Source organism: Psittacula echo (assembly GCF_963264785.1).
Source record: "Psittacula echo genome assembly, chromosome: 2".
NCBI classification, from domain to species: Eukaryota; Metazoa; Chordata; class Aves; order Psittaciformes; family Psittacidae; genus Psittacula; species Psittacula echo.
In genome coordinates this window covers 40,317,996-40,334,966 of record NC_137737.1, presented here as the reverse complement: position 1 = coordinate 40,334,966, position 16,971 = coordinate 40,317,996, and the positions used below count along the sequence as shown (strand labels likewise).

Sequence of the window (16,971 nt, the reverse complement as noted above, 5' to 3'; positions counted from 1 at the left end):
TCAGTTTCTCTAGCATGGCATCCATTCAGGGGATCTTTCTGTTTGCCCTGCCAGTTGTCTGAGTTTGATGTTCCCTTTTCCTTTAAACAGTTAGTGAGCAGAAAGTGGAAAGGAAATTTCCAAGAGACTCAACAGTGAAAGTGTTAATGGCTCCCTTGGCAAGCAGTTGTTTCAGTTTAGTGTGGTCCCCTAGAGAGCTTTTGATATGCTTCAGAAGATTTTATATCCAGCAAATAATGAATATAATTCATAAAATTATGTATAGTCATGTACTTGATCCTGGTTGATAGTATCCTTTCACTATTGCTCAGATTCATTATATCCACTATGCAAATAAGTAGCTGCACAGAAATCAAAGCACAACTTCTGTGAGAAGGACTTGTAGTTTTCTTTCTTCAGTGGGTGAATGGGCAACAGTTGCTGTTCAGTAAATGTGAGTTCAAATTATAATTGAAGATGCGTGGGTAATAGAACATGTTAATATAACCTTCATTTTACTAACTCTGTCTATCCGTGAGGAAGCCTAGAGCAAAATCCTCAACCTGCCTATTCACAATTTAAGAAGGAATTGTAGCTTCTTGTGGTACACTGTAGCCTCACTAGGACCAAGAATGCCTCCGGCTGGCTTTCAGGCATTTTGTACCTTCATAAATAAAAGAATGTGGTATGGTATGTGAGGAAGGGAAAGGCAAGGCATATAGTACTCTGTTTTCTCAGCTGGGACATGCTGCAGCTTAGGTGGAATATCAAGCAAAAAAGTCAGCTAGCAATATGATTCTTTTGTCAGTGATACCAAATCCTGATTGCAATTAATACTCAGAACTCCAGAATGCCCTGTTATTTGGTTATATCCTGGTTATAATACCAGTAGGGAAAATGGGGTCATGTATAAATATTATTAAATTTCCACTCCATTGGCTATTGGATGTATGATGGACTTGCACAATAAAGACCAGTGCAGCCAGTAGTAATGATATTGACTGTTTGTACAAATCAGGGATTTTAGAACAGATGAATTTTTGTGAGAAAGTTTGCTCTCAGGCGTATCTGAAATATGAGACAGCCCCCCAAAGAGGAAAACAAATTCTCGATAAAATACATAATTCCACGTGGCAGGAGCACATTAGGCATTCTCTTTGTCATTCCTTTCAAAATTAGTTTGTTTTCTTTGACATATGCAAAACAGCTCTGTGTGATCTTCTGTTGTAAGTTTATTCAAAATCAAATTTTAATTTCTTATATTGAAACTGCTGTTATAAGTTATAAATGTATGATTCTGCATAGTGGGTACATATGGGTAGACTAGAGGATAAAGTGGCATTATAAAATAACAGTGCTTAAAACAGTTTTAGTCTGGTCATGAAATTAATGAGGTTTAGTTTAAAACATTTTATTTTATCCATTATAGTATGTCAGGAAGTGGTCTTGAGAGTTTTGAATTCTTTTTTGCATCACGAAAAATTGTTAGTTTTTTAAATACAAGATTAATAATTTTGTTGACACCCCTCCTCCATTCCTTCCCCCCCACCCCCCAAGTATTTGAAGATGGCATAGTTTATTTCTTACATCTTTAGAATTTAGGTTATGGAAACTTCCTAAGCTTTTAACATTCTGAATTCACCACTGACTCCAAGTAGTTCAGAGCTTCAGTTCTAATGAGGTCAGTGAGCATGGCAGATATTTATTAGCACCCTGTGTGAATTAGGCCATACTTTCAGGTTGTTATTTCAACAACCTAATTATATGTGGGTTTGATATTCCAATTTACTAACTAATACTGACCCCTGTTATGGATAGTATGCAGACAAACTGCTGCTTCTGACAGTGCTGAGAGCAGCAAGCCTGGTAGCTCAGACATCTGTGAAAGCAGCCTAACTGACGAGTAAAGGGCAAGAAAAGGAGGGAAAAAAAAAGAAAGGAAAGAAATGAAGGGAAAGTTACTGTTACAAGAAAAAATGCCAAGATGCCTTACCATGTTCTTTTCTACTGTTCTAAAGGCAGCTTTGTTCTGTATCAGGTCTCACCATCTGCAGTCTTCAGGTTAGTGCTTTCTATATACTTATGCAGTCTGACCTATTCCAAGTAAACTTGATTGTGCTGTGCTACTCTTTTTGACTACAAAATAATAAAACTCTATAATAGATAAGAGTTACAATCAGTTTAGAGTATGTGTTTCCATTTTCTAGCTTGTTTGAAAAGTTAATGCTGAGCAATTTAACTTTAGAGTTGGCTGGGAATTTTCCAATATTGTTCATCGGAAGATAGCAGTTTAATGCCAGACTCCTTTATAGGAATGGATCACTTATGATTAACATCTCAGTGCCAAACCCCCCTGTTTTATTCAGTTTTGAGATTTTTAAGGTTATAGCTTGATATTTTTGAAACAAAGAATCCAGCTTTATGTTGAAATGTATTTAATTTTTAAGTCATGAAAATAATAATAAACATTGAAAATTATTGAAATTAAGCCTAGATCTTTAGAAATGATTGACATAATATTGTTTCACCTGATTTTTTAAAATTTCTTCTTGCATGAACCTTTGAGTTTTTTTTTCTTTTCATCCCAGTTTGGGTCATGAGCATTCTTGCAATCAGTTCTGCACTGGAAAATTATTACTGAGGTTTTCCTAATGTTACCTGTATCTAGCATATTTTTACTCCTCTGTTTGTTCTATCTACTCCTGGGACTGCATTTATATCATATCCGTTGGAGATTATCCTGTCGCTCCGTACTGTGGGATGCTGCAGAGGTCTGTACCTTATTTCAGCCCCTTAACCATCTCTGTCTCTTGGCAGTCCTTGCATGCTTATTAAAGTCTTTAAGTTCTCCAATACCTGTTTTTACTGTCAAGTAAAGAGCTCTTGCTGCCTGCATTAGGCTTAATCTTCTCTAACCTTCCACTATGACTTTTTTCAGATACAGTGGGGACCTAGGGTGCAAGTAGTTGAGCAGTGCATGCCACATGCTAGTACACAGGAGCATCTACATTACATAGGATGCATTGTTTTGTGCTGAGTGCCGAGACGTCTGGAGGGAAGCATCTATGAGAGGCTCAGCTCTTTTGTGATTTGAACTTGGAGCTTGCTAAGAAGTGAGATGCTTGGGAGGGCATACCATGGAACAGCTGAACTGATCAAGCAGTTTGCTGCCTTCTGCTGCCTGTGGCCTTGAGAACGTGGTCCTGCCTCCTTCCTTGCTCTGCATCTTCTGCTGGTCTGATACCTTGCTGAGCTGACTTAGCTCACCAAGCCAGCAGAAAAACAACACAACTGAGAGGAAGTGAAAGGGTGGTAGGAGTGTTAGCCTCGGCCAGCTCATGGAACACCAACCTCAGGCATGCAGTGGGAATCAGGAATGGACTGCCTATAGCCTCTTTGAGATGTATCACCTCATGAGTCCTGCTAAGTTCTTCTAACACTCTGAACTTTAGAAGAGAATTATGTTTAACAGATCACCCTTAAAAGCCTGCTAAATGCTCATCTGTTGTAGCAGTCAAGTTACTTCACTTCTCTTATGTCTTTCACATCCTGTCTTCAGCATATCTATCCTGTCTTATTTGCTGCCAAAGTATCAAGATTTTTGATTCTAAATTGACTGAGATATGGGCCTTCTTTAAAACTCTCATTAAATTCTTGTTTGACAACAATTAAGTTCCATTTATCCCACTGCTTGTGCTTGGGCAGTATGTGAACTTCTGCAGAATAAATGTTAACCTTCAAATCTCTCCTTAAAACTGCTACTCAGAATGCTTGTATGATTAATGCAGTGCTGAGCTGAGTTCATCTCAAGAGCTTGCACAGGAATATACACTGCCTAGGAAATAAACAGGAGGATTTCAAGGGTTTTGTGGTTGCCCAAAGAGGTATCGTGAAATCTTCATCCAGAACTCAAAATTGACAGGACAAGCCCCGGAGAAACCCAGTCTAACTGCAGATTTGGCCCTGATTTTAAATAGGGGTGGACTATATTACTTCTAGAGGTTTCTTCCAAACCAAATCACTTTAAATATTTTAATGATAAGCAGCAGCAGGCAACATCTATGAAAAATGATAGAAAACAAAAAAATAAAGTACTGAGCCAGAATTTGTAAAAAAAGTTGCCTCTGTGACGCTCTCTGGAGAAGGCTTTAAAAAGGTACCAGTTGTCATTATGTACTAGCTTCAACACAGCAATAGCAGCTTATACTAAGGCTATATTTCTTTAGCTGTATATTCTTGTAACTTGGACTGGGAGGTGGTCAAGGTGGTTGTAGAATTGGGGCAGTGACCCAGCCACATGAAAAACACATGGGGTGTACCCGAGCACCCCAAAAGCGTGCTCTAGACATGTACTTCCACACATGTGATTGCATCATTACTTAATGTTTTCTTATGCAGCAGTCATAGCTGGGCAATTTCTAAGGGAAAGGCAAAAGAAAAAAGGAACTGAAAACTGTGAGAGAGGCTTTCTCATGTAAGGCTATGAGGCCTGCTCTACATGTTGCAAACTGTAGAAAATAAGGCAGCAGCAAATCAAAACAGGGGAATGAATAGAATATATTTGGAGCAACATGATTCCCATCAGCATCTTCATCTATTTTGGGGGAGCTAGTCATAGTGTCAGTAACACAAATATGTATGATGATGCTGTATTCTGGCTAGGCTACTTGTGCTTCTCAGAGAATCTAAAGCTTGATTTCTAGTGTTGTACAGACATTAGAATTAAGCACATAATATTCATTGTCTTTCTTTTTACCTCCTACTCTCTTATGTTGTGGCTTTTATTATGATGTGTTGCAGTATTCTTCATGAGTTCTCCAAAGTCTTAGTAGTGAAACTGAAGTGAGATAGCATCAAAATATGTGTTTAAAACTGCATGATGTCTGTAAGAGGATGTGAAGTGATTATTATTTTACATCTGATCCAGTAAATTGTCTGTATTGCAGTAAATGACAGAAGTGCAGTAGTTAGCAGTGGGGATATATAGTTTTACATGGATTGTTGACATTCTGCTGTATGAAAGAATGAAAGAGAGTTTAAATATGGTCTATATAAAATGTAAATATGTATTGCTACCTGCCCTTTAAATGATTGGTTTGTTTTTTTTTTTTAACCTTGCAGTTCTACAGTGCTGTCTTAGTTGTTCCTTTTCTGTTTCCACAGTTTGACCTTTTTCTTTCCTAGTGCTTCTCAAAGCATGTCCTGATCAATACACACTCTGCAGATCCCATTTTCTGCTGCAGCAAAGTTGATATTCACTATCATTCTCTCAACTTCTTTTTCTTGGACCCTTTCTCTCTGTTTGCCTTTCATCATGTTCATTCATTTTTCTCTCTCCTTTCTCTGGGAAATCCTGTAAAGATATAGTAAGAGATATATGATAAATTTCTTCAAGTAGTTAATTTGAAATGAATGTCTGACTGACTTGCTTGGTAAGTGAGACAAGAAAAAAGTAAGCTTTGATACATTAGAATGCATCTGGTAAAGTCTTAATGCAACAAGAAAAAACAACCACCTGTACTTCTGGGAGCAGTGGTCAGCCCTCAGCTCCCTCACCAATAAATCTGGCTTCAGCTAAATGAATTTCATGTTCCACCACTGTGTTTTATTGTTCCCTTAGGTTAACTAAAACCATTGCTTTTGCTGCTGCAGTGAGTGATGTTATAGAACTTTATACCTTGGTCTGAGCCAAAAGATTGCAGTTAACTATGGGTGATGATGATGAAGAAAAGTCTAACTCTTTCTCTGCGTCATTTAATCTCACCTTGAAATATCTGTATGTCACCAGAAACACAGCTCGGAGCCCTTGTCTGTTCAATAATCTGCTTATTTATGATTCCCAAATTATCTTCCAAGTAGACAGTAATCTAGAGATTTCTTTAGTATTTTCTGTAAGAAATTGTTAAACATTGATAATTTTTTTGCAGCCCTACTACAGTATTCTTTTAATGGAAAAAAAGGGTGGAATTATTCAATCAAGTGTCTTGAACACTGATATGTTATATAGGCTCATATATATGATACCTAAATAAAGGACTAGAAGATAATTAGCAAAGCTAATCCTAAAAATTCCTTCTTTTTGTTTGTATAGAATCTTTTTCTAATACTTCAGCTTCTAATATTTCCCACTTCTCTTCCTTGGGAAGAAATGCTTTATTTCCCCAGGCTTAGTTTCTACCTTTGCAGGTAAATGAGCAAAAAGTCTCACTGAGACAGTTTGACAGAATTCTTTCAGCTTGTGAGAAGTTGATAGCAAAAGAGGAAAGCACATCTCAAACCTGCTGCTGACAGTTGTCGCAGAGGCAGGAGGCATAAGTTATCCCCTCCAAAGTAAGCCTGTCGATTTGGAGGCCACAGTGAAGCTGACCATCAGTAGGCTTGCTGCCTTACACTGACAAAGGATGATTGGTAGGAATTGAGAAAAATCTGTTCTGGGGAGAAGGAACCAAGAGTAAAAAGTTTCCACCAGCACCTTCATTTCTCTTAGGAAGAAAAAAGGAACTCTCCAGGTGTCTGCCCCTACCAGGGAGCAGGAATAAGCTACTAGCCCTTTGTCACAGCAGAGGAGACAAGATGCTGACTGATCAGTGGCCAGTGATGGCTTGCGAGATACAACTTCCTATTAAGTTAAAAAGTTCAAGCTCTGCTCAGTTTTCAACCAACATAAGCAATTTACTGCTGGTATGAGACTCTGTTGGCTTCTATGAAATGACCAATATTTATGCTGGTAGTGAATTAGGCAAAATTCATTCTGTCTTGATCGCAGAACCTTTGATTATATTTTTCTCTATTTTCTTACGAAGGGCTACATCTGGTCATGTAGAAATAGCTTGTAACAACACTAAACCAAATTATTTGATGAACTACTTCACTTAATGCATGATAATCCTGTGAACATGTTAACGAGCAGCAATTCTCTGATGATTAAACTGCTTTAAAATGTCTTTGTACTCATATGTCATTAGAATGAGCTTGGCACTTCTAAAATATCCATTATACATTGGGCTTGCTGGGAAAATAGTGAGTAGTCACTTACGTTGTGCTCATTTCTTACAGATTTTTGATCAACCATGTTTTTAATGCAATCTGTTTTGATCTGCTGCCAAAATAAGGTGTTTCAGCAGATACAGAAATTTTATGAGTGCTTTCCTAGTAGAAGTAGGGAGTCCATGTTGGTTGTATTAACTCTTTTAGCAGCTCTTGGTACAATAAAAGTCAACATGTTAATGATTCGCATACAAAATTGTTGAAATAATGTAATTGTTAATGTGAATAAAATATACGTGAAAGAGATGGAACAATTGTGTGGTAAGAGGACGATTCTGAAAGAGGTGGTCTTGGAAATATTTAAGTAACCATTTATTTCTCTGTGTTCAGCAAAGAATGTTGGTGGAATCAGAATAAACTAAAAAACTCAACAGCGACCTCACTTTTTAACATATCTGTCTCTTCCTGTGAATCACAATCCTTCTTTGTTCATAGCTCAATAAATAAGAGTGAGTTTGCAATGTGTTAAGAATTAATTGCAGAGAATTTCTACTGAAACATGCCAGAACTGTATTGGTATGTAGCTTTTTTTCATCAATCTTTCCTTAAAAAATGGCAGTATCACAGCACATGATATTTAGTACAGCATCTATGGCAATACCAAAATTAGTTAGTGGTGTTTCAAGCTTTCATACACCTTTTTAGAGCCAAACTTCTTATGGTATGTTAAGATTTTCCTTCCAGTTAACCTTGTGGATATATTGCTGTAGCTTTGGCTACAGTTATGTTACTCAAACAATGAAAAGCCTTGTGTTGTTTATGGAAATAATTCTGAACTGTGTCATACTGAAGAGTTGTTATTTGTAATGCAAATAATCTACAATTTCTACAAAAGGCTAGACAAGAACTTTTAAAAAACCTAATTAATGTGTCTATCTTTCTTTAACACACAGCCCCTGTTCTCCCTGGGGCATATCAGCAAAGCCAGACCCAAGGATATGGATACATGCACCAGACCAGTATGTCATCTATGAGGTCCATGCATTCACAACCTCATTCAGCAAGTCTGGTGAGTATTGGATTTAAAGAATTATTTTATTTGGTAAGCAACTTCATCAGCTATTGTGAATTGGTACCCTTGAATTCTGTAGCTGGACTATTTGACTGTCCTGGTCCTAAATGTAAGTGATAGTACTCATGTATGAAAAAGATTAAGTGACAGAGTAGTGGCAGGAACATTTACATCTGAATGCATAAAAAAAAAAGATTTATGATCTCCAGAAGGCAGAGGAATAACTGAATCTTCTGCCTGCTTGAAACAAATAGTAAATGCTTGGATGGTATTTCACAGGCTGAGATTTGTTGGTGTGCTCTGTGATGAATTCTGGTTCTTAGTGCTGGATGAAAACCACCGATCTCTTAAGATCACCCTGGTGGTTTAAATTTGTTTCAGATTTTTAACTTGCTGATTTTGTGCTAGCAGGCTTTGTGCCTTTCCTTATTACTCATCTCTGCTTGTATAAAGCTACCTCAGATCTGTGTTGGTGTGCCCTTTCTAATTCAACAGAACAGTTATGCACCCACTTGTGCCTGAACCAGATATACTGCTGGGTGACTGAGAAGAAGCTATATCATGAAATCATGGCCATGTCATGAAGTTCTTGATTATGGTGGATGTGAATATAATGCTGGAGTGAATATTTTGTTTCAGAAGTAATTGGTCATGGAAGGAGAGCTGAATTGGTATTCAGCTGGGATTTTTAGGAAGTTGACCTTCTTTTTTCTTTTTGAACTCTTTATGAATAAAATTTCAATGGTTATATTTTTTATTGTACCACTGCCTAGAGATTTCACAATTCAGATCTAGTCATCTTTTACCTTAAAAATACTGACTTGTAATTTTGAATTTTAAACTATTTTGAATGGCTGTAGATTTACTACCTCTGTCACCTCCTTTAGAGTTGAAGTAGTATTTAATTATGAACCAAACTTGGAGCTTGCTGAGATGGAAAAAACCTGCTTTCAAGATTAGCTAAAGCTTGTACTCTTCTTTAAGACTGAAACTCCATGGCATTTTATATTGCAAAGATTATGATATTATGTGAGATTTGGATGCTTTCGGGTTTACCAGTTTCTCAGCTGCTTGGGGGCTGAGGAGTTAACTTGCTGGGAAGTCTGGATCCAAATACCTGCGTCTTTGGGTGAACCAATAATTGAGAAACTCTTTGGGCACCTGCATTACAGCTGTGAGGCAGCTGACACTGGAATCAGCCGTTAATTTCCATGGATATCAAAAGGGTCTTGGGGAGCTGGCTGCTCTCTGAAAGGGCCAGAATCCAGGAAGTGGGAGAACTGGAAGCCTGGGCTTTGCTAGCAGATTTGCTTGTTAGTGGGGAGCAAACAAGGAGCCTTCAGATACACCAGATAGAGAATGAGATGCTTGCAAATCTGGAAATGCACTTAGGCTTCGCAGCTGTGTGGGCAGGTAAAAGACAATGATTTCCCTAATATCTCTGTCTCCCAGTGACCTTCCTGGTGGGCTGCCTGTTGAAACAATATCATTTCAGTCATCTTGAGAGTCATCACTTGCCTCTCCTTCCAGAATTAGAAATGCAAAAGTAATTGGAAAAGGAAGGGAGTGACATTAAAGCATTTTAAAAATAGAGGAAGGACTGTCTCCTTTCAACAGGTTTTCTTATCCCTTTTGTGAAACTTGTCATTTGACATCCTATCCAGGTGTGCTGGGTGCTCTCAATGTGTGCTGAGGAAAACCCCTTGTTTGGGATGTGTTGAAATGTAGTGATTTGCAGAGGCTTAATATTGGTGGCAGTCTAGGGGTGCTTTTAAAATCTCGACATGTCATAGGAGATTTTTTCAAAGGTTATATCAGAGTGGGGATGATTGGAGCTGCTGTAGTAAAGCCTCCTCCTTTCAGCTGGCTTATTGCACTGTTATATCAAATTCGGTTCCTCAAAAGCTATAAATTCATTTTATAATCATGTTCACCAATTTCTCATGTTGAGAAATAGATTTTTTTCTAATTTCTAAATTTTCAAATTCAGTTTTATTTAGTTTTGAGCTGAATTTTGTATCAGCATAATTCTAACACAATCTTTTGGGTAGATTTTTGTTTGTCAGTTAAATGGCATTATTTTCTGATTCTTAACTCTGTGAGCAGCTCTGCATAATGGGCTGAATTAAATTCTTTCTCACAGTATAGGATGTTTTATAATAGATCCCTGAAGGCTCTTTGCCTCTGGAAAATAACAGAGGGTGTTCTCATGCTTTTAGAAAACTAAAAGTGGTAGGAAAACAAAACCTAAGTTGCAAATTGACTTTTCTTGATAGCTGCAATATGTGAAGGACACTGCAACAGATACTGCTTCTTTCAAGGAGCGATCCATAGAATAAGTTTAAACTGGTAGATGCACTGGAAATAGGCATCTGTCAGCTCACATCCGGCTTGGGAGCTGGGAGTATGACAGGCTGGCTTTAGTTCTTCCTACACACAAGATTTACTGTTCTTTCTAAACAGTAGCTCCAAGTTAGACCTTTGAGGAGGTGGGGAGATAAGCGAGTATTTGATTGTTTTACAAAACCCCAACCTTTTCTTATACCCTCTTATACTCTCAGTACCTCCTAAACTCTGTACTGACAGAGGAGTAACTCCCTAAAATGCATTTTAAAAATCCCTTCTTTGAGTCCTTTAAGCATTGTAATTCTCAATTACATAGCCCAGACTACACTCTGAAGTGATAATTAGGCATTAAATGCTAACAGGATTATTATGGAGATTTCTCCTGACAGCCATTTAGTACCTAATTAGGTGTTAAGGCCATAAATTTAGGTTTCTCAGCAGCATTTAGGGCTCTAATAAATTTTTTTAAAGTTTGAAATTACCAGCTTGTCTTCACAACTATGCCACCACAGTGATGTAGTCAAGCTGCCTTAAAGGAGACAGCAGTTGTATGTCCTATGCCATGATGCTCTAAGGATGAGTGAACATCATTCTGAGTGAGCAAAAACTTCTCTCTTTTTTTCCATTTTTATATTAGTTTAATAAAACATCTAATCTCTTCCCTCAGTCTTTGCCCATTTAAGGAAAACATATAAGCATGGCTCAGGAAAATCCATTCTCTGCCTTATGCCAGATAAAGACTTCCCACAATTTTTCTTAAATAGACCTTTTTTTATTGAAATAAATTGTTTAAAGGAGTAACTACTGCTAGGCTTGTTGTAGTAGCATATTTTTTACCTGTTTTTTTTTTTTTTTTGAGTTAGTTTCAAGGCTCAGTAGAGTGGTCAGTTGAAATGGAAAAAAACAGATTCTCAAAACTCTTCCAATTGCTAGATTTCTAGTTTGTGAATCTTTAAGGAGTTTTTGGTAATGATAGAACCCTCCTAATTAGTTGCTTCTATGTAATGCATAAAAATGATGAGTTTATTCATGACCTTCCATTAACACTTGGAAGACATTAAGGAACCACCAAGAAACCACATGCCTCTGCTTAAAAAATCATTCTTGGTCACAGCCTGTTGGGTCGCAACATTCCAAGTCATGGCAGTGAACAGTTATACACAGCAAGACTCAGATTCAGTTCAGATCAGTCTTGTCAGGAAAGGTAGTGGTTTCCAGTTTTTAATCAGGAGTTGATTTCTCTGTTGTGTTTAACCTGCACTACCAATGATAGGGCAGATTCAAGCCAAAAAGTGTATTTGCAGCAGGGGAACAGCAATGATGAGCTGCTGTATAGTATTTGGATTAGATGATCCCACATTTCTAACATGTGACAAATGGTCTATTCACCATGTGTGGAGTATTTTCTGAAAAGAATTTCATTGAAACTCCTCAAAACCTGATAATGAGATAGACAAAAGCTAATCCAGAGTTGTTTTCCTCTGAGAAGCAGAACAAAGTTTGCTGTCTCTTAAAAGGTTCAGACAATAGTAGTAGGCATTAGCTCAAACACTGACTGTTTTACCTTTTTCCTCTTTAAACTATTGTACCAGAAAAATTCATCTAGGTATGTTGACACATCAAGAATTACTGGTAGGGAAATTTATCAGTGATGCTTGAACTGCTCCTGGCTTCTGTCAAGAGGCAGAGTAAGTAAAAGAAAATACTCCTGTGAATTTTAAAATGAGTTAGTTTTATTCTGCTGTTAAGATACAAAGGGAGACTATTCCCTTTGCATTTGAAAATCCACTTTGGATTCCAGTGAATGATAGCATTTTATTGGTTATGAGTGGAAATAAATACTCTATTTAGAAAGAAAATGGAAACTTGGCTTACAGTGGACAGAGGTGTACAGAAATTTGACTTAGCTAATGATAGGACTTAGTCTTCTGTTTAGATCAATCTTTTATATGAATATATAAAAATAAGTATTCACAAAAATTATTTTTGCAGAACTTTTGAAATCCTGTTTGTATTTTTTTTTCTGATTAGCTAATAATATATTCCTAATTTTTATTTTGGGATAAAATCCAGATGAAATGAAGGACATTCAGTGAAATGGCAAGTTAATTACCTGGTTGAAGACTGTATTTCTTTTCTGTAGTGAGGACACAGGAGAAGCTATTTGGGAATCATGCAAACAGGGAGCAAAGGCACAGTTAGCCATGGCTTGATGTAATGAACTGTTAGTTGCGAATATATGAAAAAAGAGTTGGAATATTTCAAGAGGTAGTGAAAGGCCTGGGATCTGTGTGAGAACATTGGACAATGCAGGTTCACAAAAACAATTATATTGCTACTCAGAACAAGGGACTGTATTCATTGTATGTTTGACAGGGTGAAGAGTGTGTTGTTTTTTTTCAACAGGTAACATGATTTCTCTGCCTTGCTCCCTCTGTTCTTTTTTTTTTCTGCTCTTTTCATTTTCTTTGTGCAAAGAAGAGGAGGAATCTATTTCTGTTTAGGCTTGAGACTTTACAGCTTTTTTTTCTTTCCTTCAACAGAGAACCTACAGAGCTATGTATGACTACAGCGCTCAAGATGAAGATGAAGTTTCCTTCAGGGATGGTGATTATATCATCAATGTGCAACCAATTGATGATGGCTGGATGTATGGTACTGTTCAGAGAACTGGGAAAACAGGAATGCTTCCAGCAAATTATATTGAGTTTGTTAACTGATTTTTGTCTCTAGTCCTTTGAGCTTTATTATGATTTACTCAAAATCTGACCTTTTAGAAAAAATCAGAAGAATCTTTTAAGAATATGTGTTCATTACCTTATCACTGCTGTAACAGTCTGCATTCTCACTCAGAATCCAATTTAGAGCCCTTTAAAGTAAAGATAAATAATCAACAAGAAACTTAGAGCTTTCAACACAGCATTGATTATAATAGTGCTCCCTCAAAATGAAAAACATATATGGAAGCCTGGTGCTGCCAGTCCCATAAAGATTTCAGTCCATTAGCTGTAAAGGGTAAAGAAACTTTTCCCTACACCTGAAAGACATTATTCTCTTTATAATAACAACCATAAAATTGGTTCAATTCTTATGGCACTCTGAAGTCACAGGAGGTTAACACACTGAGTTTGAACACATCTTCAAATTATTAGGGAGTTGTTTAATGTTTGAACAGTTAGCATCCTAATAAAAATAAAAGTGTTGAGTAGATAATAATTTGAAATAATGACAACTAATATGCTAGTAAAAACAAAAAGCAAATAAAAAACGCTACTGCCCAACAGCCTTACAGTAAAATGGTCTGGTTTGACAGCAAAAATTTCTTGACTCTTGCATACCCACATTTATTCCTGGATTGCACGTTTTCTCTTATTTCCAACAGTGACTTCTTCTATCAGTTTTGCTTGCATCAGTTAGCTCCATGCCTGGATTCATGGTTCTTCAATAACTTTTCCTTGCAAAATTCCTTGCAAAGACTATTTAGAGTATGAAACCTGTAAACTCTTCTCTTTCCTTCTAATAATACTTAGCATTTAAATAGAAACTTCCATTAAGGCAACGTACAACCAATACTTCATGTTAATTCCTTTACCTTCACCTGTACTGCTGTAAATAAATTTCCTGTGTGAGGCCCCAGTGCTGTGCAGTCACACAAAGCCTACAGTTACATCCCTCCTCCTTACCACAGGTAACTCGCTTAATGGCTGCTTTGCTGATGAGCTAATGTACCTACCCCTGCTGCAGAAATACTTGCACCTCCATTGAGTTACGGAGGAGAGCTCTGTTTAATTGTACTGCATTTCAGCTCAATGGCCTGTTGCTTCAGTTTCCTTCAGAAATCTTGGTGGTCCAACAGTGGGTTGTACACTTGCCAAATGATTAATGATGGAGAAATACTATGTATTCTTTTATTGATTTAATCTTTTTCATAACTGACACTGAAGGGAAAACTAACCAAAAGGAAGTCCAACATACTGTCCGCAATCATGCTTCAGTTTAGTTGTCTGTAGAAAACAGTAAAAATATTTTGCTGACAAACCTTCACAAGCGCTATTTGGTACCTGTTAGCTTGTCGTTTGAACTGAGACATCCAGGCCTCAGTCTGTGAGGCTTAGGAATGGATCAAGTAACTGGTGACATGATGGACCTGTAAGAGGGAATGAGTCATCAGTCTTGGGTCACAGGGAAGTTGCTTTTGCTTTGGCTGGAGCCTAGGAGGGTGCCGCATTTCCTCCCAGGGAGAAACTCTGCGAGGAAGGAGAAAGGAGTTAAAGATTCATGTGGTGTTCAGCCATGTGGTAGCAAAATTAATTTTGGAGTAGTTCTCAGAACGTTGAGCCTGCTCTGAAATTTTTAAAATAGGATTAAATACAGAGTTCATAGGCAATTTTGTATTTGTGATTTCACAAAATAAGCAACCCTGAAGTATCTACTTAAAGAATAAAAAAGGAAGGCAGTATAGATTTGTTATGTCAACAGAAAGTTGTCAATGCAAATGCCTGCTAGTTCTTCTTTTGCATACAATTAGGAAATGGAAAGCTTATGCAATTTTTTTTTAGGTGTTGCTAACATGGGGCTGATCGCAGCTGCCAAATAGAGTGGAATAACTGTATAAAAAGAAAGAAAAAGAAGTCTGTGACTGTGGAATTGCCTGTATGTTCTTATCATCTGACTAATTTCAAGGCTAATGCTGACCAGAAGTATCTAACTTCAGACAAATGTGGCTTAAAACCAGGGATGTGATATTGTAAATATGTGGTCTGTATGGATGTAATTTAAAGTTGTTGGAAGTTCTGTATATAGAGCTGCTGCTGCAGCAACAGACCCTTCTGCATTGCTGGTGACTTCCATGTTAAATCAGCAAGCTTTTTCAAAAGGCTGATGTAGCAAGCTGAACTAGAAACTGAAACAAGAAGTCTGCTTCTGTGTTGGTTTTCATCACTTTCCATCAACAGCAAGTAGAGGAATCCGGTTTCACAATGGCTGGCAAATTTTCTGATGATGCCTGAGGCAAAATTTACCTTCAATTGCTGCTGTGCTGCTCTGTTAGCTGTGTAATGTTGACAACCATAAAAAGAAGTTGCCAGTTTGTTAACCAGATAGGAATAAAAAGAGATATAAGGAATAGATATATTCATCAAGATGCAATTTTTAGTGACCTTTAAAAAAAGAAAGTCTCCACCTATAAAAATACTAGCATTCTTCCCAAGTGAGGAGGCGGCTTGCAGTGTTGAACACTACGTATAGTGAAAAGGAAATCAGAAAATGAGCATTTGGTTATTAGTCATTAGAGGACTATGTTATGTTAAACAATGGAAATAAAATTTCCTCCATTAATTTTGAATATTCATTAGCCTAGCAAAGCAGCTGAAGCAAATTGCAAAATAAAAAAGGTCAGGAAAACAAAACAGTATGTGAACGGTATTTCTCTTGAGAATGGTATGTCAGCAGAATTATTAAGGTCGTTTTAAGTTACTCATTCATGTAGTCATGTTTTTAATCTTGTATATGCTTCATAGTTTGAGTTCATATGGAATGGTTCCTGCTTTTTGATATAAAACAAACTTTAGTGTCATTATGCAGTTTTGTTCTAAGCAATGGAATCAAATCCCCAAAATTATCAGAATGCAATTATAAAACTGTTTTTTAAGATCTAAAATTTGTAAGGTAGGGAAAATAAGTCAGCAAGTAAATTTTGCCAGCACTGGTTTTACAAGGCATATGTTGGAGCCTGTTACATGCAGTAGGATATAGGGGTAAACAGATATTATATTCTGTCTTGTCACCTTTAAAGTATATATTCCTTTTTAACACAGCATGTTCCACTCACTGTACTTTCTTCCTGTAGACAATATCTTTTTCAGGGGAAAGAGAAAGACTTTTTAAGGAGCCTAATTTCAAAGATTTTCCGAAGTTCAGGTTGGAAGTTCACACATTCCCATTTTAAGCATTTTAGAAATAAAGATACAGTGTGCTGTAATTCTTGGTAGCATAAGTGTAAGTACAGAAAACAACATAGAGCATATTCATACATATGTACAAGAACAAATGGGTGCCTTGCTTTTCATTACTATTTCTTGCCTGGCTAATCTTCATTTTCTAAACAAAGCTACTTACAGATACTGAGGTTGTAATTTTTCATTATGGAACATTAGCATTTAATCTTGATGAAACAGGGTTTTCTTGATTACATTTGACATACCATAAACCACTTCAGCAGATTGGGATTTGACAGAGAATCACCTCCCATGGATTATATTTTTGACAAATGTGTCCCTACTGAGTGTTCCTCAGGGATATGGAAGGTCTCCAATACTTTGGAAAGGTAATAATTCTAGTTTTTATTGTACAGTGACTGCATGTCATCTTGTACAATGAAAAAGAAATGACAAATACAGAAATCTTTAGCAGAAAGTATACAGGGTATAAAATGTTAGATTTTAATTACGTTGATTAGCACTCCATTTAAAATACAGAATATGCTTTAGTTGGTAAATGTTTAAATAACATACTGAAACAGACAAAAGATGCTATTGAAAGTAGTTCTCCAAACTGATGTGCTGGCAAATGCAAAGTACTGGTAAGCT

At 36.9% G+C, this 16,971-nt stretch overlaps 1 protein-coding gene across 2 annotated transcripts in view; it reads left to right on the top strand.

Moving 5' to 3' along the window:
• NEBL (nebulette) overlaps positions 1 to 13,184 on the top strand; it is a gene marked incomplete at its 5' end in the record, with an annotated part of 255,423 nt that extends 242,239 nt beyond the window's left edge. For both annotated transcript variants that reach the window (XM_080639464.1, XM_080639463.1), the window contains 2 exons: positions 7,920 to 8,035; positions 12,928 to 13,184. In XM_080639464.1, the coding sequence (XP_080495590.1) occupies positions 7,920 to 8,035; positions 12,928 to 13,104 (293 nt within the window). In that variant the 3' untranslated portion in view covers positions 13,105 to 13,184. The remainder of the gene's footprint in view (positions 1 to 7,919; positions 8,036 to 12,927) is intronic.
• Between the last annotated feature and the right edge of the window lie 3,787 nt (positions 13,185 to 16,971).